This window comes from Pipra filicauda, unplaced genomic scaffold, assembly GCF_003945595.2.
Source record: "Pipra filicauda isolate LSUMZ 115617 unplaced genomic scaffold, ASM394559v2 scaffold452_size532124_pilon, whole genome shotgun sequence".
In the NCBI taxonomy this organism is placed as follows: Eukaryota; Metazoa; Chordata; class Aves; order Passeriformes; family Pipridae; genus Pipra; species Pipra filicauda.
This window is the reverse complement of record NW_024104590.1, coordinates 314,101-340,897: the sequence shown is the minus strand read 5'-3', so window position 1 is coordinate 340,897 and position 26,797 is coordinate 314,101. Positions and strand designations below refer to the sequence as shown.

General features: G+C 35.5%; 1 protein-coding gene across 1 annotated transcript in view; it reads right to left on the bottom strand.

Annotated features, from left to right (window-relative positions):
* The window catches only part of LOC120324191 (chemokine-like protein TAFA-5), a gene marked incomplete at its 5' end in the record, with an annotated part of 396,730 nt that overhangs the window by 120,984 nt on the left and 248,949 nt on the right, over positions 1–26,797 (bottom strand). The window contains one exon of the mRNA XM_039385947.1: positions 9,039–9,122. Within this exon, the coding sequence (XP_039241881.1) occupies positions 9,039–9,122 (84 nt within the window). The remainder of the gene's footprint in view (positions 1–9,038; positions 9,123–26,797) is intronic.

The window sequence follows — 26,797 nt, the reverse complement described above, 5'->3', positions numbered from 1 at the left end:
TGCCTGTAAGATAATGTTGGAAGTCCCAGAAGTAGGATAAAGAAGAACTTGTGTGGAACATATTATATAAGTACTTGCAAGTTAGAAACAGAAAAAAGTTCCCATGGGTTTATTGACCAGAAGTCTCTGCTACCATGATTTATAGCTTTAGAATTGAACTCTATAGATCATCTCAATTTCTGTCACCGTGCAGTTCAAAGTTTTGCAGGTCTCTTGTGGAAAGAAAGACATAACCCCTTAGATGTGTAGCTGAGACATTGATATGTTTCTCATGTAGAAAAATGACCCTGGGATACAAATGGAAATGAGATATAACTGCTCATCTCAAGAGGTTATCCCAATGCTTACAATGTGAAATAGAATTTTTTAAATATTTGTTTCACTAATAAATAACAAATTTTTTAGCATACATACTTCCATGAATTTATGTCACATGCAGAACAGTTCTATTACAAACAATACTAAGGGTCAAAGTGATGAAAGGAGCCTTCTCTTTCATAATAGGGGGAAAAACAGCATTGTCCTTCAAAAGCCATATTACAACTCCAGTGTCACAAACTCAATCTTTGTGTCTGCATAGAAATGTCTTGCAATAACAGTTTCAAAACAGCAGGAATTTGAGAGCTGCTCACATTTTTTTTTTGTAGAACTGTTATCCAACACATTTTTAGAACAAGTCTTCATTTTTGCTGATTTGTTGTTTTAATAAAGATACAAAAACTGGGAAGAACTTATTTCTGTGATACATCGATCCGTATATGTCAGGTATAGGCATATATTTTATCACTGAGAAATTACTTATTTGTCTGATTGGCCACAGTACGATGTTATAAAGTTTTCTGAGATTAGCTTTCATTTGGATATGATGAATATAAAAAATTGTATTTATTCATTTACTTTCTGTAGTTGCCATATTTCAGGTGGGAATCCAGGAACCCCATAATTTACATGCATGGTCTAATTTCTGAATAGTGACTTTTATTAGAATTATTAACTCAAACCCAGTGCTATAAAGAACAGCATAGCTTTCCCCTGTATGTGCTCTTTGGGTGAGTCCTACATGCACTAATAATAATGTCAAAACTTCTGTTGATTTTCCTGAGAGAAAGATGGGCCCCATTTACTGCATCTTCAAGACCTAAAGGATCTTTTAAAACCTTCAATAAACCAAGACCCTGTTGTACTGTGACTGGTTAATTCTGTTGAAATTATTCCCTGACTAGTACTACATTTCAAAACATCAGCTTGTTTCTTTTTTCATTGCAATTTCTTTTTTCTCATATCATTTTATTGCTTTTCAACTATTCCCTTTTCTTCATCTTTCATAATCAGGTCCAATGTCTTCTTAGGCTAGCACACAAATTTACTGAGAGGGCAAGCAGCAGGCAATGAAACAAGGGCAAACAAAGGAGTAGAAAATGGGAATTACTGGGGAAAGACATGATAGTTTTTCCTCAGCTATATCGATTAGTATGAGAGATAACAAAGAACTCATATACACGCAGGCACAAAACTCTATGTACAGAAATGTATATTGGTAGAACCAGAAGTGTGTTGTGTATGTATTTACCTTCCATCCCCATAATGTTCCTTTCTTTGCAGCTCATAGCACCACCTGCAAATTGTCCTCCAAATACACAGTATGTGGCATGACATAACTGTCAATTCACATCTCCAGATGCTCCAGAAAGGGCAATGAATACCGGACAGAGAGTTAACTTGAAATGCCTAAATTCCTTTGAAGGAATGTAACTGAAAGGAATTGACAGTTTGTTCCTGATTAGACCTCTTCACCTGAACCCTTTCTATTCTCTTTCTGTTGGCATCAGCTTTTATTGTAAGAGGATAGCTTTGTGCAAGCTACTTTGTAGAATCAGTGAGTAACTAAGGCAAGCTGTGCAGCTACTGTGAAGAGCACAAAATTATACTCTACTAATGAAATCAAACTATGTCTCCTTATGGGATTAGCAGGATGATAATTAAGCCTTCCCTGCTTTTAGATGACACAAACCCATGAGCAGCTCCAGCTTGCCACTTTTAAAGTAGTGGTGTTTGTAGTGTATAGAGTGACAGAGCTCCATCCTTTTGTGAGACACATTGGTTTCCTGTCTGTATCAGGGATCAGGGACCCGGGTCACTTACACTGAAACACACACAGAATCAACACTTGCAATAATTTTTCCAGAGACAGAGTAAGACCTAGGAGAGATGGTTAGTAAAAGAGAACACAAAACAAAGCCACACAGCAGGATTGTCACAAAGCACTCCACAACTGCCTGAAATATAGCTGTGCTTATAATGATGCTGTCTGGCAGGATGAGACTGCACATTACTGTGGCATGCATCAGTCCTGTGTTCTTAGGTCATCTGCACTTGCTCATACACTGTGCTCCATTAAAAAATGCTCCAAAGGGGAGTCAAATACACCTTAGTTTAGCTACAAATGCAGGGAATGGCAAGTACCTGTGTGCCACTGCTCCAGCTGAGGCACTTAACCCAAAACCACTGTAACCAACAAGGGGTGAAACTACCAGGGTAAAATCCTCAAAAAGATTCACCCAGTCCTGAAATTTGTCTCTGACACAAGCTAATGCATTAGCCAATGCTTTAATTTTGTTAAGGTCATGAACAACAGAAACCATTGCCTTGACTCTTTCTTTGACTTTACAGGATGTTAGAATAAGTCCCTTAGGAGCTGAAAGATTGGTTTATAGTTTCAGCTGCATAAATTTTAGTGATGCCATAGGAAGCTGCCAGGTTTTAGGCATTTTTTGTTCTTCAAAAAATTTTATTTTCTTGAAATGTGCACTAAAAGGCTTATTAAGATACTTTTTTCCTTCCATTTTGTTTGGTTACACTTGAAATTAATTTCACCTTTAAAGGAAAAGGTTTCTGAAAAATAAATCATATTTCATGAAATAAACCCTGATATCCTTCACTCATAACACTTTGCAAAGTCATATGCAATTGAAGTCAGTGGGCTTGAGAGGAAAAAACAAGTTAATGTCAATTATTTCCTTTTCATCATCAGACTGCAACAATTTCCAAGTTTCTGTAAATATAAAATTGTCTTGTTCTTCATCTTATAATGCCTATGTATTATCTTCAAAGATTAAGAACAAAATGTTCTGAAACTAGCAGCAATCTACACAAAGTACTGTCACCACCTACTGGTGTATTTCACATGATGATGTGATGGGTCAGTAACCAGTTAGACAGTTAGACAGTTATGTTACAATTTATATGAATATTGCTACTCTAAATTTCTTGAATATTTGAAAGCTTGTTGAAGTTGCATGAAAACAATATATTAACAATAATATTTTGCATCTCTAAAATCTCAAGGAACAATTACCTTCATTATTATGATGATTTTTATTTGAAAATTTGTGATAATAAAGGAACAGTAAACCAAGCTGTTGTTGCATAGCAGTAGTAAACATAAGGGAAAATAATGCGACATTTCTTTTGGGATAGGACTGATAATAATTGCACCCACACAAGTTTAATCTTGGGAATCCTTTCAGTGACTGCAATTCACTTTCTTTAATGAGTTCGTTCATTCAGTCTTCACTGTTCCAGAGCTCGATGCTATTAGCGCTGCTTTCTTGCACATGTAAAGAGGCTGAACAGTCAAATCACTTGTAGCAAACTACAAGACTATTGACATATGCATTGATGGGATATTGACATATTGACATATCATGATGGGATAGGCTATAGCAGTGGTGATCCACGGAAGACAGCACAGAGCACTGAATAACATAAACCTCACTAAATTGAAAATAGTGCTAGAATTCAAACCAACTTAATTCAATCAAATACAGCTGTGCTATAGACTGTGCATAGAACATGTTTTGGAAGACAGTGTTCATGTTTTTTATTTAACCTTTCATCTGTCAGTATTTATACTATGACTCAATTATAGATATTATGTAGTCTGTGATATAAATACAGCCCAAAACAGATATTAAGCTCTGAATTGCCAAGAACACCTGAGGGAATTCGAAAACTATATGTTGCTTTTTGCAATATATGTAACCATTATTCAAGTGCTATTTCAAACTGTGTGAATACTCAAGCTGGATTTCAGGGCTGTTTTTCACAAGTTACGGAATCTAAAAAACAGGAATGCCTTACTGAGAAGAGAAAGAGAGAGAGGAAGGAGCAAATAATTTTTCTCTTTCTTGTATGAGAAATGTTCTATTCTACCAATGACAGCTATGTGGGTTATGGAGAAATCCTTAGCACATGACCTGCTCGCAAATGTTACAGTCAAATAGAATTCAGTATTATTCCCATCATTGACCTTAACAGAAGGTACATCTTTGGGTATGCAGTATGACATTGATGGTAGTGATAGAAAATGGGGAGTCTTAAAAAGATTTGTTAAGATGATTTGGTCATGCTTGTCAAATCTCAGGCATCTCTGACTCATTTCATTATTTTATATTTTTACATTGAATCATGGGATGTTTTATATTGAGTGCTAGGATGGAAGACTGAATACTAGTATACAAATTTGACCTTGTGCAAGATGGCCCAGCCCTGCGGAGGTTGGCAATGTCTACTGAACCATGAATATGTATGTGTGATTAGTACACACTTTGCCTCACACTGCTGTCAGCTTCTCCAATGTTGGTCAAGTGTGACTGTAAAATCTGTCCTAAAATTTTGCAGAAATAATCTGTGCAGGCCCAAAAATATACATAAAATGAAGAACTAAGCCAATTTGTAATCCCTTGGAACCTTGCCACCAGCAACAGATCTTGGGTAATTCATATGAGTACAGAAACCTTTTGGTTTGGCAGTTAATTTGTGTGGCAGCAGGAGAAATTGCACTCAATATCTCCCAAGTTATTTACTGTTGAAACAGAAATTCTTTCAAACATCAGTATTTTTAGGTGCTATCAGAAATTAACAGCTTAATTTCACAAGTTAAAAATCAAGTGTTAGACCTGTTTAGTATAAACTTTAGCATATGAATTCAACGGAATTTTCTTCAGCCAGTCTTTAAAAAAAAAAAAATCCTGCCACATATTAGCTGTAACGGGAAAGATATACTCATATAGAAATGATTTTCACACACCTGTCTCTAACATACATTACCTTTCTCCATAAGTCTGTCTTACAGCAAGATAGATCATAAATGGACACCCTTTCAGCCTTACTCAAAAATCATAAAAAATTGTTTTAATCAAAATCAGCCTTCCATAACCAAAGAAGGAATATGAATGAGTGTAGTGGGTTGGCCTTGCTGTCTGCCAATTGCTCAGCCATCCATTCTCTCACTCCCCTTTCTCAGCAGGACAGGAGATGAAAAAAAAAGGTGAAAAAGGTCATGGGTTGAGATAAGGGCAGGGAGATCACTCACAAGTTACTGTCAAAGGAAAAGCAGACTTGACTTGGGGAAATTAATTTATTGTCAATAAAAAATACAAGAGGATAGTGAGAAACAAAGACAAAATTAAAAACATCTCCAAGCCCGCTCTTCTGCTCAAACTCAACTTCATTCCTAACTCTTCTAACTCCTCTCCAGGTATAGTGCAGATAGGCAGGTAATGGGGGTTCTAGTCAGTTCATAATCCTTTGACTCTGCCACTCCTTCCTCATCACATTCTTCTTCTATTCCAGTGTGGGGTCCCTGCCCATGGGATAGAGTCCTTCATTAAATTCTCTAACATGGATCCTTCACACCAGCTGCAGTTCTTCATGAACTGCTCCAGCAAGGTTCTTTCCATGGTGTATAGTTCAGGAATGGTTTTGGTTCCCTACATGGCTACTGCTCCTGACAGAAAACCTGATGCTGGGGTCCTCCTTCGGCCTGTGTCACTATGGTCTTCTCCACGAGTTTCAGGAGAATCTCTGCTCTGGTGCCTCAAGCACCTCCTCTCCCTCCTTCTTCATTAACCTTGGTGTCTGCAGGGCTATTTCTCTCACTTCACTTTCATTCCTTTCTCACAGCTACTACAGAGCGATTTTTTACCCTTTCTTAAATATGTTGTCACTTGACTGATGGGCTCAGCTGGGTCCAGCTTTGGGGCCATTTTGGAGCTGGCTGGAGCAGGTTGTGTCCAATATGGGGTAGCCTCAGCTTCCTCTCACTGGGGCAACTCCTTCAGTACATTGTCCTACGAAAATTTTGCCATGTCAGCCCAATACAATGAGTTTAACAGTTACAGACAATTCAAAGCATTTTGCTGAATTTTGTGTGGCCTTCTACAGGCTTTTTCATACTTCAATATTAGAGCTTTGCAGTAAAGCATCACCAAATTGTACAAAATGCTGTTAGTAAAACCAAAATTATTATTCTGAAAGTATTTCCTTATTTTTCTTTAGAAAGCTATAAAAACATGACAAAATTATGTAAATTGCTTTTATTGTATTAGACAGGAGCATACATCACATCTTTCACTTTTCTTGTAACAATACAAAAAATATGGAAAATTCAATGTCCAAAAAACCAAAACCAGAAATATAATTTAAAATATCTCACTTACAACTAAAGAATGAAAGTCTGTCTTACACATCACAATGGATATAAGAAAATCATCCACTTAATATAAGTGCTTTTTTAATAATAGGGTGTTCAACATCTTTGGAGTAATTGCTTAAAGATAGAAGGTTGTAAAAAAGAAGAATGTTCTGTCAGATTTCACAGGAGCACAGATACACTGCCAATATTTATCTGAATACTAAAGAAATTTTTAAAACTGTCACTTACACTTCTGCTTTTCTTCAGTAATTGATACTCCTGTTCTTGTCTCTAACAAACAATAACTTTTTTGAGATAATTTCAATACAATCTATATGGATATGAATGCATCATTCCTTACTACAAAAAATATGAATATGATTTAAAATCATATTGTTGTAAAACAACTTATAGATGAAGAATGGCTTATGGAATTCACAGCAGAGATGCTATTGTTCAGTTCTCCAGTCACCCAGAGTAGCTATATGATTGTAATAAAAAGTTTAGGAGTCTTTTACTTTAGCTTAAGAAAAAGAAAACACAAACTTTCTATCAGAAACATGTATCTACTTTGGAACTACCAGTTTTTTAGGTACTTTGAGAGCAAACAGGAGATTACTTGCTGAGGTATCAAATTCTGTGGGGTTTTTTTGAGTCAGAGAGTATAAAGGCTGACCTCTATACTGCAGTTTTAGTTGCAGCAAGGACAATACTTTATGAAATTTTACAAATACCCTAAAATTTTCCCTCTAAAGAATATACCAGACATAGAACTCTGCCTTCTCTTTTTTGAATAATGAAAATTCTGGATAGTGTTGTTATACAAATGTTTGGGTAATATTGGACAGTATGAAATCATACCTATGGATAGTTTTCTGGGCTATGAAGAGAGGAGGCCACTTGTATAAACCTAGTGAAACCTTCATGGATGCTGCCACCCTATTCAGGTGTCTGGCTTCAAGGTCAGAGACAATTTCATGTTCAGACTCCAATGCTGTTCTTCTCATGAATGCATCAAATGGAGTGGAAAATCACACTCAAAGGATGAGAGGAAAGTTAGTTTTAAAGCTGTCATTGTCAAAATTAAAAAATCACAATGAAGAGCATGGAAATAAAAAATCTGTGCATTAGTTATTTCATATAGCTGCATCTAACAGAAATTTGGTGTGGACATGGAAGTAAGTTTCACTGATTTATACTCAGTTTACTCAATCGCAACTACTTTTTTTTTTCTTTTTGCTTTACAATTCTTCCTCAACAAAGAGATTAAATTTGATTTTCTCTTCTGATTTGTCTTCTGAAAGAAGACAATTTTTTTAATTGCTTCACATCACATAGGCTTTTAAATGCCTCATAAAAGTAAAATATTTCAAATAAAAATTATTTGATACTAGACAGATCAAGGAGAAAAAGAAGAAAAAAATCCTTCCTGAAAATATCTTCATTGATGAAATTACCAATGAATGAGCACACGCTGTAATGCTTGTCGTTTTCCAGAGAGATAAGAAAGTTTGTGCATTTGATATAAATTTGAATGTGATGCCTTTGTCAATGAACAGAATAGATAATAAGCTCCTTTGAACAATAGTATCTGGGAAAACATCATGTGATACATAACACGGTTAAATATTGTTTCTAAAGCAGACATTATTTTAAAGAATTCTGGTATTTACTCAGCTATTCTCCCTACCAGCAGAATCTGTTTCAATGGTAGGAGCTTCAGTTCAGGGAACTGGGCAGTACGAAAGCAAGAAATTCAAAGAATTGTCTTTTAAATCTGTGCAAGATATATTTCTTATGTGTTACTGTATAAAATGGTGAAAGATTCTACTATGAAAGCTAAGTGATTTATTACCTTGATATGGAGCACAGGTGAACATATTTCTTCCTTTTTCACTGATACCATTAAGAAGTATTGCTTCATTTATCTTATATATTCTACCTTCATTTATCTTACGTATTTTACCTTCAACACTTGTTAGCAAGCTGCAATACAAACTTCCAAAAGAAACTTTTGATACTCAAATAATGAGATTCCTCTGTACAAAATACAGTTCCGGAGACTTTGGAACGTCATTCTTTTCACTCCTTCTGCGGGGAGAATATTAAAAATAAATTAAAAAATAATTTAGTGAATAATGTTGAAAGAACAGAAACATTGTCTTGTCTTACTAACTATCCTCTCTTTTTAAGTGTAAACAAACTAATAGCCTTTTTATAGGTAAAAAATTCTGAAAAATTCTTAGTTGAATGTACTTCATACTTCAATGTCTATGCTATTGAATGATGAATTACATTAGTTCTTGACTCATATGCTGAATAAATCAACCAGATGATTAGTAGTACAATTAAACCATGGGAAAAAAAATAATATCAAGAACATCAACATGATACATTACAGGGTACATTTGAGAAAAGCATTACAAACAAACTCATTTTTAAATATGAGAAAGCAAATAATTCTCCCCTTGCCTCCCCAAGGATGTCAAGAGTTGCAGCCAAGTTCCTTGGGACAAAACTTCAAAATCCAGCAGGAATTGTTTCACATAAGATAGATGCTTACCAGGCTGGAACACATTCTTTGTGCATTTCTATGAAAGGCTTCCAACAAAGTTGCAATAATAGCATACGTGGGAGACATATGGAGCTAAGGAATTCAAGAGAAAAAAAAGAAAAAAAGAAAAATGTATTAGCTAATTTAAAGTCTAGTAACTGAAGCAAAATAAACTATAAGATCTACCTTCTTTTCTTGTTTTTCTCACAGGACTCACTGCAAGATATTCAAATTAATTAAAATATAATTGTTTCTACTATTGAAGGCAAAGTCTGAAAAGTCAAAAATGTCTTTTCATTCAAAAAGTTTTCCTCTGGCCATCCTTCTGTATTACTCCTGACACTTTAACAAACCTGTCACTGAGCTTCTAGGTGTTCCTGATAGTTCCAACCCATAACAGTCTGTATGTCTAAAATGTTTCTGCTTGATTATAGAGTCATCACACAATTAAGATTTCCCTGAAGAATAACAGCCTTATCTCTGAATCACCTCTCATATGTATTTTACCTTTCTAGAAAAGGAAGTTTGAGTAAACAGTACACGTTTCTTTTCATTTGGATGTGTAATGTAACTTAAGATGGCATAAAAAAAATTACTATGATAAAAATCACACGAGTAGTAAATTTCATTTTTCAGTTAACTTATTCCAAGCAAGTGGCACTCACACTTCTGCTATAGCTGTGATGCTTTCCAGGAATTGCTACTGTGCAGTCTAGTTTTTCTCAATTGCAAGAAATCTGGTGCACATTTTGTTGAGGAATGCATCTGGTCCAGGTAGCTGGGCTCTCAAGGTGCAGACTGAGATGCAGGTTGAGCTCTGGGTGGGAGTCCAAGACAATAGGCTGTGAACTGCCACCCTTTGGGATAATAAAGGACACACAGACAGGTGATGCTAGCCAGGTGAATGCATACTGGGAGACACAGCAGGAGCTGGGAATTGCTGATCTTTTGGCTAACAAAGGAGATGAGGACTGCTGACGCCAGCGGGGTGGATGGACACAAAGAGGGCTGCAGAAGAGTCGGAAGGAAGAGTGAGGCTTGCCTGCAGACAGAGTGTGACGGTATTAAAGCCCACTGGTTCCTTTGCTGGGGGCCCCTCTTCAGAGGCACCAGCTCGAGCTGTTTCTGTGTTACTGCACCAGGAATAAATGGCTTTATGGAACTTGACATCAGAGACTCTGCTGTGGGAAACCTGAGGCCAAACCAGAAAGGAAACCTGGTCTGGCTGTGTGTGAGTGGGGTGTGCAGGGAGTCAAGCAGGGACCCGTCGGTCACTGGAGCCACTGCTGTGAAGGGGCTCCAGTCCCAGCAGTGAAAGTCTCTGGTGTTGGGAGTGGGACTGACAGAGCCTCATGAATGGTCAGATTGGGAAGTTTCCTTAAAAATCTAAAATTTTAATTTTCATTTTTGCTTTTTAGTGTAAATATTTCATATATTTACATATACATTGAGAAACACAACATCCCAATTCCATAAAAAAAAAAAAGAACACCACAATAGAACAAACATACACATAGTTTACTACACAGAAAAAGCTCAAGGCTGTAGCCAAGGCCTCTGCTATCATGGTAAAACTAATGTATACAAAACTTTCTAAGTGGACCCCAAGTGGACCATGCCCTCTGCTACAGGCAAATGTCATATTATACGGAATATCACTTTGATTAGTTAGTCAGCTGTCCTTACTATGTCACCTCCCAACTTCTTGCCCAGCCTACTGGTGAAGAGGAGAATGTTGGAAAGACAGCCCTGATGCTCTATCAGCACTGCTCAGCAGTAGCCCAAATGCTGGTGGGTTATCAACACATTTCTAGCTACCAATACAAAGAACAGCATTTTGTGGGATGCTGTGAGGAAAATCTTAAACTTAATCTCAACCAGACCCAATGCACACATCCTGTCCTAAAATTTTAGAACAAATTATTACTCTCACATTCTTCCTTCACTGCAATGAGTTCATCACTTTCCTTTGATATGACTCTTTTCTGGGACAGAGAGGATATTGCTCACAGTTTTACTGAATCAGCACTCTGGGCTCATTTTACTTTTGCATCAGAAAAAGCATAGACGTAAATTTATTTTCCAGCCTGAAAAATTTTGCTAATTATTATTAAAACCATAAAGCTACCACAGCCTGGTACAACTGTGTTCAGATTCTGCAGTACATGAACATGAGTAGCAGCAATTTTTTTATGTTTGAAGTGAATGGAAAATATTCTAAAAAATTCCACTCTTCTTTATGAAAAACAGCCTGACTGTTTATAGAGTTAAATCTCTCACTGTGGAAATTTAAGGTCTTGGCTCACTGTAAATGTGGCAAAGCTCCAGAAGTTAACATGCTCTTTGGAGGCGAACCCTTCAAGCTCAGCTCTTTGGTATTGATTGTGACATTTTCTTGTCAGCATGAACATCCAATATCCAACTTAGGCAATATTTCTCATTAAGTTGTATAGACTATGAACAGCATAAACCTAAACAAATATGCAGTGTCAGAGCACAGGCAAAGTACAGCACGCAGTTTTAATAAACTGAAAACAATACATCTGACAATCTTCTCTAATTTTACCTTTGACACAGTTTATGTTTTATTCCATCCAGCATCCCTCTTTTTGTCATTACTCTAGGTTCTGCTTTTGTAATCTTTCTTTTTTTCCCAAGTGAGTGGCTTCATGGAAGGCTTGATACTTCTTCACTGTATTCAACAATAATACTCTCGTTGGCAGCAATGGTCCAGTATCAAGCTCATCTCTAAGAAAGTAAAACTTTTATTACCACTGCTCTGTTAAGAGCTGGATACTCTTCTCTAGTGGTACAATTCATGTATTAATTCTTCACTAGACTCACAGATTTTAAAGCATGAAGAAAGCAGCATGATGAGCTAATCTACTATCTTGCATAGAATAGAGCATATAATTTCACTTCATTCTTATAATGCATTCATTACTTCCAACTGTATTATCCCTTTCTAAAAGACAGTTCTCTGGAATGAGTGACATATAAGGCAGAATGTGTCACGGACTTTGGTTAAATTGTTCCAGTGGCTCATTAAATCGCTAAACAATTACATTTCAATTTTCAGTTTGTTTCATTCATGAAGTCACCTCCTAAACTTCTCTTCAATAAACCAAAAAGCATGTCTCTGTTAAGGCACACTGTCAAAACAAGAATACTTTTATCTGTGTTTTCTGAAGCTGTTTCAATCTGTCATCGTTCTAAAGAGCTTCACACAGTCAGTATTCAGGTAATGACCTCACTAATGTAATGGACTGTGGTAATAAAATTTCTGTCTTTCTACTCAATAGTCTCTTGCTTATTGAGGCTCAATAGTCTGAAGGTGTTATCTGCCATGGGAACACTCAAAGTTCTTTCTGAATACTCACATTTCAAATTTTGAATTTTGTATTTGTTAATAAAGATATCAGACTACACCTTGCAGAAAGCAGAATCTGATCCATTTTACTTATTAGTTTTGAGGGATTAAACAAAACTAAATTTCAGGAATCCTGTGTATTCCTTGTACAGAGATAATTTGGCTTTTCAAACACACATATAATTACAGTTTACCTGACAGACCCATAGAATTATTTTCAAATTTCCCAAAATTTCAAATTCCCCAAAGCTTAGAAGACTATATCCAGTATATGTATATAAATTGAGCATATCTCTGTGACTGTAAAAGACATGAAAAATACCTGAAATGTGTAGAAATTTCGACAAATCAGAAATTAGAAAGAGGAAGAAAAAAGATAAGTAGGAGTAAAATGATGGAAGGGGAAAACCCTAAAAACCAGAGAAGTAGTTTGAATTAAAGCATTGGGAATGAGGGAATAACTCTACTGTTTTGTGGAAAAGCTAGACACTGTAGTTGGATGAGATTTAAACTGTAAAAGGCTTTCCATATTAATGGGAAAGAACAAGGTTGCTAAATAACAGTATGATAGATGTTGTTAAATCAGCGGGTCCAGATAATTTTGCCTGCAAGTGCTTTAAAGAGTCAGCTGAGCAGATCACTTGATCATCAGTGATGATTTTCAATAAGTCTTGGAGCACTGGAGCATTTCCAAAGGGTTGGAATGAAGCTAATGTTATGCCAATATTTTAAAAGTATAAATGGGACATCTAATTATAGACCTGTCATCCTGACATTGATCCCAGACAAATTATGGAACAAGAGGTATGGGATTTGATGAATAACCTATTAAAAGAGTATAATATAATTAATGGCAATCAGCATGGGCTTATAGGAAAGACATACTTTCAAACTTGCTTGTAAGTTGATCTGGAAAAGCTATCATTGGACTTGGATAAGGATGGTGCTGATGGTCTTATTTTACTTCTATAGGTCGTTTAGTTTCATAATGCACCTGCTGATTAACAAAGAAGAAATTGCAAACACCAACATTATACATATTAAGCTGAATAAAAGCTTCTAACATGTAGGCTTTAATATACTGTATTTAAGGAACCATCAAAGAGTGTGTGTTCTTCTAAAAACATGCCAAAGGGCTTATTTTTGTCTTTATTTGCAGCCTCAGTAAAACAACATTTTTGCTAAAAGAATATAGTAGATAACACAGCAACTGGAGGAGGGGTAAATGAAGGAAAGTAAAGATTGCTGACAAGAAGTTGTAATCCCTCTGATATTTAGGATAAAACAATATTTTATTATAGGCAACAAAAATTATGTATCTAGGGACAACAGTGTAAAGAACACTCAGGAAATGGGAACTCTATCCTGAAGATTAAAAGTCTAAAACCTTGGGGATGACACAGTAACATACTGCATCTGGAAAAACCTAATGCAAACCTGGCTTATGCAGCATTCAGACTATCCTTCTTAGAATATGAACTCTATCTCTGTACTCCTCAATTAAAGAAGGACACTGATATATTGAAAAACAAGTACAGAAAAACATTGGAAAAGTACTGAAGCATCAGGAAGTAAATCTTACAGCTAAACTTAAGGTACTGCTTTAAATTTTCTGATGCACCAGTTTCTTTGCCTCTTTTAGCATAGAGAGCATAGCAACAACTTTGATAGGAAGAAGTCACCTTTCTTGACTATTCCCAAGGAGTTCAATCTGCTTAAGAACTACAAAAGAAGGTAGAGGATTCATTTGACCATAAGCCATCTGTACTTACATTCAGAACAGAAATATGGCTGTGGAAAAACGTGATAACCAGAATCCCTTTACAAGACAGTGAAGCTTCTTTTTTTTCTCCTCTAAAATAATACACTAATTCTAACAGAAAGTGTAGTTAAATCATTAGCTGTGAACTTGTTTGACTGCAATCATTTCCCACACTAATTGACTTCCACAAGTCAGCACTAATACATTATTCCCACAGATTTTGCTCTTGCTATGTGCTGTCCTTCATGGATCCTCTTTAATTCAATAGAATTTATGAGATTTATGATCAATGTGAATTCAGTCACTGTATAAAAACAACTTTAAATACCAAAATCCAAATGAATTATTTCCCTACACTTTTTATCATCTTGCTGACAAAAATGGGAAAAAACCACCCACCACCAAAAATCTACAGAATAATCTGTAGGCAGTAGTAAAAGAAGTAGCACAGATTATTTCTTTGGGCAACAGAAAGCTTGTAATGTGTAAAGTCAGAATTTGCTTTGTCAGTTTAGCTGATTTTCATTCAGCTTGTAACAAATTTCCCTTTCTTTGGAACAGAACACGAGGAATATTATATTCCAAATGTTTGGTTTGATTTCTAGAGAATACTACATATTTCTGTACTTTGAGGAATAAAGAATATATGTTCCTCTTTTTTATGGCTAAAAGGTAATACTTTGAAATGCTTTAGTTTCACCTGGCTGTTTATACTGTAACCTATTTTGAACAAAATTGTTTGAGAGCATTCTCAGCCCATTCTGAGGAATCAAATACACAATCTTGTGAATCAAAACTGAGATATTATAACCATAAAATTTTACTTTACTGGATGTTGACCATATCAGTTTCCACTGAATTCAGCATGATACTAACTAAAACTCTCAAACAGCAATGTCAAGGAGAAACAGTATTCCATAAACTGACTGATTCAGGACTCTTCTGCATAGCAGACAAAAAAGTAATTGAAGAAATAGTTACTTCTTTCAGTGCTGGTTGTTCCATTGCTCTCCTTTGATTGGGAAAAAATTAGCAATATAAAATTCAAAGCAAAGAAATGTTGAAAAATAAGAATATTTTGAAAACCAAGCTTAGAACAAAACTGAGTTGGCTTTGTAGCCCCAATGCTACTATACAGGACCAGTACCAGTAATTAGCCAACTGAAGTTCATGCAAATTTCTACACTTTCCAAGTAAGGAATACTATTTTGAAAAAGAGTAAATAATAGAAGTCTTATTTTATTAAATATCACAAAAAACTGCTTATATATTTCCATCAAAATGTGGTAGAGCCGTTGAAGAGCAGAAACACATACAAGAATACAACTTTCCAATGATGCAGTGCCAGAGTTAAATTTTAACCGGAGAATGATTTTATAACAAGTAAAAAATGCATTATCTTGCTATTAATTGATTGGCAAAAGCCAGAACAATCACTATGAATGTAACAGATTACCTGATTCCTAAGTATTTCACACTGCCAAGGTACTGGAGTGTGAAATTAGTGAAGCACTTATGCAATATACAGGCATTGTAAATATGATTATACCTAAGAGATGATTCTAGTAATGATAATTTGAAGCTCAGGCTAGAACAATTACTCATTTACATCAGGTGACAAGGGTGACAATTTTAAAGTTAAAGGTCTCCATCTTGATTCCTCCAGGCTAACAGCATCTGTATGGATGTAGTCAATGTAGCCATGCAGCAAGTAGTGTGGAAAGTTTATTTTCAGTTGAGAGGGCTGATTTTATGAGTCCTGTGTGGTGAATATATAGCTAAGGAAATATTTAGCTATGGCTCAGTGTGTTACGTAGAGCACTAAGCCATGGAATATATTTAAAGAACAGAATAGAACAGAACAGAACAGAACAGAACTCTCTTAAGAGATCTACAAAGGTCATTTAGTCCAGTTGCAATATTTTGCTCATACAGTTTACAGGCTGTAAAGTTGTACATTGACTGCAAAATTATAAGGTTGTTGAAAACTATGAATAGTCTAAAATGACACAGTAAAAATTATGAATGGAGAAAAATCATCTAAGGCTAAATCTAGGTGCTGATCACAAAGTGTCTGTTTGGATACTTAGTCAGAGTCAGCTGCTCATGAATGTAGACAGATTGTGCTCACACTTCAATTCACAGAAATGTCAGTGGTGATCAGTAGTAAACCACAACCAATGGCATTTCTTAGAGCACGGGCATCAGTTCAGTCTCTTTGTCTTTTTCAAGGGGATCATTTTGGAAGATGCAGGTTCTCCACTCTGTCAGTAAGGGCACACCAAGAATAACTTGATCTTCACAGACTACTCAGTGAAGTTGTCTTCTGATCAGGCTAGGAAAATCAAGTTATCTATGTATCTACCTATCTATCTATGTATCTATCTATCTATCTATCTATCTATCTACCTATACCTGCTGTAAGAGACTTGCATAATGGGCCAAGCTTTTGACATGACTTGAATTCCCCTATGTTCAGGAAAAAATATTTCTTACCTCTATCCCTTTGGTATGCCAAGGTTGCCAATACAGACTCCTTGCTACGCTCCTGCTAGCATGCAGCCAGAACCAGGAGGAGTAAGGTCTGTGAGAAGGCTGAGATAACAGGTAGGTAATGAGTAAACTCTGGGTAGTTTAGATTGGGCAGTCTGGGCATTTTTCATGAACCAAGGGAGTCCCATTAAACACCAGTGGAAAACCTCTCTGCCCTAGGAAAATAGCATCTATAATGCTGTCCATTTTATTGGCCACTCCATCTGGAGCTTCAGTGAGAAGGCAATAAGGTCCCGGATGTACCAGATCTATCACAAGTAAAAGTTCTTTTTTTTTTTTTTTTACTGGTATTTGGAAAAGAGGTGATTTTTTCTTTTTTTCTACTTCACTAATGTTATACACAATGAAGTACCTGTAAAAATGTCTTGAATAAAACTTATATGGACAAGAATGCTCTCAGGCACATGGTATGATTCTTGGGGTGTCCCACACAGGATCATCATCAATGATCCTGATGGGTCCCTTCCAACTCAGCATATTCTATGATTCTATGAATTGAGACATAGATTAGAAAAAAACAGCCCAGTTATGAAGATATATCTTGAATTTTGCAAAAGAGTTTTGACCCTTTCTACAATCTCTATTATATCTCAAATGTGTATTTAGCGTGAACGGACAGTTCCCTCTGCAGCTGGATGTACCATCAACCATTCCTAGAATTCCAGTAGACAGTCTGAACTTTAAAAGAATCCCATTCTCTTGAAATAGCACAATCCCAGTATTTAAAGTTGTTTTTATACAGTGACTGAATTGACATAATCTCTTATTCTGTCAGCAAAGCCAACTTTCATAGAGCTTCTCAAGCATTGATGTTTCAAAGGAAAAAACTCCAACATTTCTTTGAATGTGGACCAGAAAATATCTTGTTCTTCAGGAAAATGCGATCACAAATACATGGAGGTGGTTGTCCTAGGCATCTTTATCTTTCTACTCCTTTGTATTGATGTCCTCAAGCAAGAATTCTTAATTTCATTTTGAACATATTACCTGCTGAATTATAAATCTAGAAACACTGACAACTAGCCTGAAGTAAATTTATTTTAATATAATGTGAAACTTTTATTTGGATCCTATCTTCCTCCGGTGGCAATATAATCACCAAGATAATTTGCATGATTAGCTGAAAAACTCTTTTTCCATACTGCACATGTGTATCGGGGAGGGTTACTGTATCAGGGAAAGTCCGAGATATAGAGACACGAAAAACAGACACCATTGCTAGCTCAACAAAAACCCCAATATTTATTACAAAAGGTGGCCAAGAAAATGAACAAACACAAAACGGAGGAACGAGGAGAGGAATAAGCCCCCAGCGCAATCTCCCCAGTTCCCCAGCTGTTGCCTATAACGTTATCTTACCGGCCTAGCATACCTATAATTACACATAGCAGAAGCGGCATCCTCGGAGAGTCAGTAGGTTAACAAGCTGGCAAGCGTCCCTGCCAAAAGGCAACGTTGTCCTTGAAGTAAGCTAGCTCCCCAACACGGAAAGCATGTCTGTTTTTATACAGATCATTGAGTACACCTGTCCAGGGAGGTGTGGCCAGTACCACCCCGTCAGGGATTCTCAATCCCACCCCCTTGGTTATGTAAGTGCACCCCTTCTGTGCATGCGTGAGAACTTTGGAAAATCCCCTCACGCATGTGCAGTGAGTTCTGGGGGTCTTTCCAATTGAGTCTGGGGGGCGAGACTTCCTCATCTCATCATCACTTTCCCCTCCAAATGCCCTTGACAAGCCATTGACCAATCACAGGAGACCAATTAAAACAGTTTATACAGAAGTTCTCCCTCTAAGGCCAAATTCACTGTTTTATCAGTGAACTTGGCAGGGAGAACTATAAACTACTGCAGGTGGCTAAGGCCGAACACAGACCAAAAATATCATCCCAGCTTCATCCCAATACAACATGCACACATGAAAACTCATGCTGGTTTATTTTCTTATGTATTTCAAAATGCAACTGAACACAGTTCTTTCCTGTTGAACCTAAGATTCATGAGTCTTCAGAATAAGTATATTTTTTAAAAATATTTGAGGGAGGAGATGCTTTGGATATTGCTATTGAGACATTAGCTTTCATCTTTCCTAAAAATTTTAATAATAAACATGGGTGGAATCAGTAATGGTCTCATTCCAACAACGTTCCAACAACTTGCTTTAACATGAGCCACAGAACTAATATCTGAGAGGGTGACACATTATTCTATTCTAAGCCGATCATTAACTAATATAGATGTTGCCAGATATGTGCTATTTTGTAAGTAATCAGTCCTTTTCAGATTCCAGTGTGATGGAGACAATATTCATGGATGCTGATATTTTCTGAAAGAAGTTACTGTAAGAACAATACCAGAACCACTTATGCATATTAGCCAAGCAATTTTTGTTTCTTTGTAATCGGTTATCCACCCTGTCTGAATTTCCCTCACAACACCTCAGACATTTCTAAGGAGATGACTTTTTTCCACATATAGAAAAACATGCTAATGAAATTTTCCTTTGTCCTTATGTCTATAAACCCATATCAACAAATTCAATTTTCAAGTTACTAATCTCCACATTTCGTTATTTTTTTTCTTAAATTAATCTGAGCTTTCAAAAAGCTAAAAGTTCTCACAGACTGTGACTGAGCTTGCCCAGGCTCTCCTGGCACCTCAAGCCGATCAGTGGTTATTCATAATGCAATGGTGCTACAAAAAATAATTATATTCACCTTCTATCAAAACATTTTTTGTGTAGTAGACTTGTTCTTGCCTTTCCTCACATCTCAGGAAGGCATAAGATGAGGACAAGGGACCGCTGTGAGAGCCAATAATGTGAGATGGAACTGACACTGAAATAAAAGCTGGGATGAAAAGAAAGAGAAATTAAATCAACTGGTAAACTATAGCATGAGTAGTAGAAAGGAATCTAGCAAAGACATAGAACCTTACAATAACAACGCTGTTTAACACCCTCTACCCACAACATCCCAAAAACTACTATGAATTGCTGAAGTTTTCTAATGATTGTATATTCACAACTTTGTCCCTATAGTCTCTCTTAGGAAGAGGCTGAAGGGAAGGAATAAGCCAGCATTTCCTTTCCCACCAAAAATTTCCTTCCTCTGTTATCAGCTAACCTAACTGGTTTTGTTACTGTTCAGCTACTCTCACTCTATTGTCCTTGTATTGGCCTGGTAACCCATAGTCAAACTCCAAGAACGTTACCACTCTCAGGAGTCCTTCAGATTATGTATTGTCTTATTTATGCTTGCTTCTACCCTGGATATCATCTTTTCTGCTCCTGTAAATTCTTTCTTCAAGGAAAATCAGAGATGCAGGAAAATATATGTAGATAAATCCTTAGAAATGATCTTTGGAAATGAATACAAAGCTTGATTGTAAAATGTGGACAAAATAGTATTTGGTGCTCAGCAACCAGGCCACCTCCCTCCACCACCCTCCTGTCATTCATAGGAAAACAGTCCTTGTTAATTATGTAATGCAATTTATGCCAGAATAACGTGTCATATGAGTCTATGACCAGAAAAAACCCAAAGTAACAGTAAGTGATGTCTTAAAGCACAGGAATAATTTTTGAAAAAAAATTGCTTACAGAGAAAATAATTTTTTAAATGTTATTAAGGCAACACTGAAAAGACCATTTCTTCATTAAATCATCCCTGTTGGGTGTCTAATGTGTTCTAGTTTTGAAAAAAGTGATTCTCAAGTGATGCTATAAATTTCACACAAATATTCCAGTTATTTACCAAGTGATTAATACTAAATATATTATTGTAATATTACAGATTTCTATTTTTACTGGAATCTTAAAAATGCTGCTTCAGACATGCCCTTTTCCTGTTATTTATCCATACCGAAAATGTTTTATTCTCATTTGGCAACTTATTTCTTTATTTTTCCTAAGATTCACATCATAATTTTGCTCATAAAAATGTTTTGAAGCTGTATTCATTTTAATAATTTAACAATAATACTGATCATGTAATGTTTGAAGTGCCTCTTCAAATGGAGTTTAGACTTTTTATACTGTAGGATTTTATTATGGAGTTTTCCGAGGTAAAGACTTGAATTTTTTCCACTCAAGCTGTTTTATATTCATAAATTAATTTATTTTGATAGGAAAAATTTCATTGCAGGCTGAGCTCACAATGTCACATAATTAGTGTTGGATTCCTTCCTTGCTTTAGCTGGATAAGCTCTCCAAAATTAACAAAACAAGTTTGAATGCAGTTCTTTTCTCCTCTCTCAGACGCAAGGCTTTGGGCAAGAAGACTTTTCTTTGATAACTACCTGATTTTTCATTTGAGTTTAGGGTTTATGTGAAGGGAAGAGGACTCCATTGTCAATGTTTTGAGTTCGAAATGGGAGCCAGAAATTGTGAGTCCATAGCAGTGAGTGCTTTTTTAAGTACTCTGTCTCTGAGGTACTCTCTCCCTTACTTTAGGACACGGATGGAGATATCTATTGTCCAATAATCTAAACAAATAACAGTTTATATGATGGGACTTACTTTATACTTGTGTATGTCAAATGTCTTGAAGAATCTAGCTCCTGCTACCTGATCCAAATCAAATACAGGGAAATGCTAGGCTTTCTATTAAAGTCCAAAATAGAAACATCAAGCTACTGTTTTCAGGTGGCACACAGCATCTCTCTTCTGAACTGACTATTAGTCTTAATACACTGTTCATGTATTTTACTCAGAAACACAGCAGACATTATTTCCTGTTCCCAGAATGCCAAGAATGATTTCTCAGTACTAAGAAAAGCCATCATTTTTTTCTCTGTAATTTGCTTCTTTATTCACTCTTTTGAAATGTCAACCCGGAAAAAAATTAAAATCAGAGGATTTATTATTATAGGCATTTTAAAAAGAATGCAGGTACCAAGCTGGTAAGAAATGCATTACTTCCAAGTGAGGCTTGTCTTGTCATACTACTGTCATTTCTTTATGTCTGAATTACAGTAATTTTTAAATCCTAATCTTAATTTAGGGCAATAGGATGCTCACAGCTACTACATTCTGTAAGCGTTTGCATTTGCTGCATATTGACATTTTATTGAATGAACACCTAGAATAAATTATATATATAGGATAAGTGACAAGTAATAGAGGCAAGTATAGACATATCTGTGTATAACAGTAACTGTAAGGGATAGGCAAGGTAGTATTTTCATACGTCCATCAAATTTTACTGAAAATCTCTAAAGCTGATCAGAGAATTACAGTTCAAATAATCTCAGTGCCAAGAATTGATACAATTAAGAATTCTAATTTTAACCTTTTTCCAATTAAATATATGAGTGGATAGGTGATGTCCTTTTTCTGCTGAAGTGTCATAGTTACCCTGAATTTTTTTTCATGGATCTTTTTCTCTAATTCACTTAAGCTTTCATAAAGCTACATTTTTCATTGCAGTATTGGTCTCTACTGCATTAGAATAAAGATATTAACAAAAACAAAAAAAACCCCCTTATACACTGAAAATCTAAGCTTCAAATCGAAGAATTTTAAAGAATAATCCAGAACAAACCAAGTTAATTAAAGTCTCAAATACTCCCTCTTTAGGTGACCAAAAAAAAAAAATAGTTTTAAGAACAGGCTGCTCCTAAATAATGCATATCTTTTTTGCTTTTAGAATTGCTGACACACTGCACTATTTGTTAACTTGGTCCTTCCTAACTCAGTGGGACACAGAAGTATAATCAGTGGGGCACAGATGTACAATCAGAAAATTGAGGGTGGAGCAGAGAAGTTTACTGTTACATGCAGGAGGCTGCTGAGAAGCCATGGTTACTGCCCACTTCTCTCAGCAAAGTGTGTTGAGGTGCCTGATCAGCAAGGTGAAGGGAGGATTTTACTTTTTCTTTTCCCCCAGAGTCAAGGTGGTTTTATATTTTCAGAATAACTGAATAAGGTAGTGTCCAGAAAAAAGCACCCATGGAATTCTTCCTGCTGACTGCAAAGGATAAAGGTTATTGTTTTACTCTGTGCCCAAGTGTCGCTTCCACTCACACTTGAGCTAGAGTGCAAGTCTTGCATACTGCTCAAAGCTTTACAGTGTCAGGGCTTTTGCACAAAAGCCAGAAATTATTCTGAAGGATTTACATGTCTGAGCTGAAAATGCTACTGCATGATAAACTTCTACTTATATTCCTTTCAAGCAAATGAAAATATGTACTATCATATATATATATAAGCATATGTGTGTGTATGTATATATATGTCTTTATATATATATGTATGTATATATATATGTATGTATATATGTATGTATATATATATATATGTGTTTATATATATATATATAAAACAGTTCCAAGCTACAAGCCACAAGGATACTAAAAAAAAATCTAGGTAGATATCAGGAAAAATGTTCCGACGTTATGTCAATTTGCTGCAACATGAAGTGAATACATACTTGCTTCTTTTTTAAAAAAGTATTTGGTCAAATGACCTATGCATTTATTATTTCACTTTGAAAAGTAATTTCAAGGCCAATATGGACACATGAGCTGTCCATCTGTGTCAGAAATGCCCAAATGAATTTTATCCATTGTGCTTTGCAATATTCCAGAACTTTCTGAATTAGAAGTGGATCAGAACTAAAATATTTTAAAATTATTAAGGCTGATCAGAAAATGAAAATCTGCTATGGAAAAAATACTGAAGTTTTCAATTTACTCAGTAGCTGTACAAAACTGAGATCTTTCAATTTGCTCATAAAGAGATTCATGTAAAGATATGTAGATTAGTAAAAGATGTGGTCAAACTTTTACTTTAGCTGTTCTAACTGAAGCTATTGGATGGTTGAGGATTAAGGGTCTATCCATAATTCTCATTTATTTTGACTGGAAAATACTATCTAAAAAAAAGAAAGCAACAAAACCAAAATAAAACATAAGGAAAAACCCCTTGGATTTTATATGATCCCACTTTTTCAGTCAGGATTAATAGATGTATTTTGACAAAATTTATTTAATCAGAAATTCCAAACTGTTCTTTCTCCAGCATTCTCCAATTTTAGTGATTTAGATAAAACTGGAGATAAATCTAAATAGTTTTTATTCCAAAACATAATCCACATAAACCAGACTTTACCAGAGTGAAAATAAAAGCAGAGTAGTCTCTTTAGTGAGCTGTGGTCATACTAGACTTAACCACATCAGAAGGCTGAACTTAGGATTGCACTTCTTGATTTCTAGAATTGCTGCATTCTAGAAACTGAAACTTAATTATAAACCACAACCACACACTCATAGAGATAAGAAAGATGAGACTAAATAACAGCTATTTTTGCTTGATAGCCTGTGAACAAGATCATGATGTGCCATCATGATTTGGATGTTGCCTCTTCTCTGAGTGACAGTATAATTATTTGTTTTATTTGTATTATATCATACTTTTAAAATAGAGATTGAATTTTAATAATGAAATAGAGATTTTAATTTTAATAAAATAACGTTGCTGAATGGAAAGTTATACTATCACTGTATCATTTGATTGATATGGATTTAAGAGGTTAAAAGAGATATAATTCAAATATGATATGATTTTTTTTAAAAAAGAAATCACTTAGCGAGCAAAACTTACTTCTCATACATGAGATTTTAATCAAGTAAACATACAATTCTATATCACATACAGTTACCAAGAAACTTTTATTGCCAGAAAAAGACAGAAAAACTACTGAAACATCTAAACATTCAAACATGAGCACAGAAAACCTGAAATAATGCACAAATCTCAGGGGGTCAAACATAGTCTGTTTTCAATTCTCCCACCCAAGTGATTCCAGGTTTTCTTTCAACATAGTGGCATGTGTGGCACATTCTTTTTTTTTAATGGAGATCTCGTCAAGTCCTTACAATAAACAGATTCATACAACTCTTTCTCTTGACATGTCACTCATGACACTTTTTCTCAGAGGATAAGTTTTCATTTCTGAATTCCTTATTTTAATGAACTCTTTCTAGACCATATGATAAGAGAGAAAATCACTTGAATTTTGAAAAGTGTGGAACGTACTACATATACTAATTACTTCCAACGGTATTTAAAACTAACTCTCACACTGCAATGTCAGCTATGTTAGGCATTCTCTTATTTCATTAAAGCATGACAAAACCTTTATTGAATATGAATAGTTATTAAAGGCTATTATAAACCCAGAAACCCTGTCATATGAGATTGAGAAAAATCAGATGTATGTAAAATCATCTTAGGTGTTGTTTGTTCTTTCAAAGATGAGGGGTTTTTAAACAACATGTAGTTAAGCTCAAGTACATAAAAAGTTATATCAGGCTCAGAGTTTCAGAACTCATGATGTTCCTATAATACAATGTTTGGAATGAGGGAAACCTTGGTAAGAGGTTTGATAGCATTCATGGCTATGGTCAAGACTTTGATCAGCACAATGAACAGAAGAGTTACACAACATAGGGAATTTATTTATAGAAAACAATGCCCGTTGATATGCAGGGTTGAGGTAATTATCAGTGAAAACTGGTGTCAACAGTAGGATGAAGGAAAAAGCACTAAAAGCTTGGCCTTGAAGTTCAGTGTCATTTATGTTGCCAGGTTGTTCTAACACTCAGTTTATGGATGGATGCAATGATGCATAATTTGAATGTAAGCAGAAAGGACAATGCAGTCCATATAGAAAGGAATGACTCTGAGACAATAGATATTGCCAGCAGAACAATTCTGGGCATAAAGGAAAATAAAACCACTAAAACAGATTTGCAAAGTGAGATAATGTTGTGAATTTCTTTCTTTCTATGATCAGTATCTAAAGATTTTGAATGTCCCATATGAAAAAAGGTTGCTTTTGATTTCACCTATTCCAGTAGAGAAACATAATGGACTGTGGGTTTGGCAGTTGCAGATGAAAGTACTTTCCAGAGCAAATACTTCTTATGTCACGATTGGAGTTTTGGCTACATACACTAATCTCCATGTGTCATGGTATGCCCGTGCATAGTTATTTGATGATGACTTCAGGAGCGCTAAGAACCATCCAGGAAAAATTTTAAAAGAGGATCTGCAGAATATGGCTACTTCCATATCTTCTATAAAGACTGTGATGGTTTAACGCCAGTCAGCAACTATGCACCACCCAGCCATTTGCTCATTTCCCCCTGGTGGCATGGGGGAGAGAATTGGAAGAGTAAAAGTAACCCCAGCCAGCAGTTCCAAAGACTACCCAACCAAGATTTCTAAGCCAGGAAAAAAAAAAAAAAAGAAGAAAAAAAAAAAAGTATACGGAATGAAACCAGAACAACCCCTTTTTTGGTCTGAACAAGGTACATTTCCAGTTTAAAAAGACTGAGCTTCTGATCATCTGCACATGCACAAAATCTTTCCTTTGGGTAAGAAACAATTACCATCAAGCATGAGTAAGATCAGTGTGGGAGAAAAAAGATCAATAAATACAAATTCTACATACTATAAACGGTTGAGAATATGTATCAAACACTTATTGATGTGTTTCTCATGTATGTACACAAATAGACAGCTGAATCTAATAGTTCTGTGGTCTTGAAAGAAAGCAGGAGATGAAGATGAACAACAGCTCCTGAAGCTGTATATTCCAGTTTAACGTCAAGGCACTCTTAATGAACAGAGGTAAAGCAATGTAAGATTCATATCATGCAAATGTTATGCAGCATCTTTTATATTTTAACAACATTTCACAGTAGTTTACAAGAGAATTTAGTCACTTTGTTTTCCGAAGTGATGTCAACAATTTCAACTTCAATTCCATAATCAGAATAAGAATGTAAAGCAAAAGTCTTAGTTTTAGGTTTTTTAAAGTAAAATCTTAGATGAGACGGTGGTCTCATCTCTGAAACTACGTGTTCATAATTGTTCTTAATGAAGACTGGGTGGTGCAGGTTAGAGGGAAATATAACTCTGTAAGAGATGATTGCTTTTTTTTTTTTTTTGTCAGTTAAGGACAGAAAAATAAGATAGTACACAGACATGGGTATGCTAGAAACTGCATTGCAATGCACAATTTGTTTTGATGAAACAACAACTATTACAAAAGGTCACGAAATCTTCCTTAGCTGAG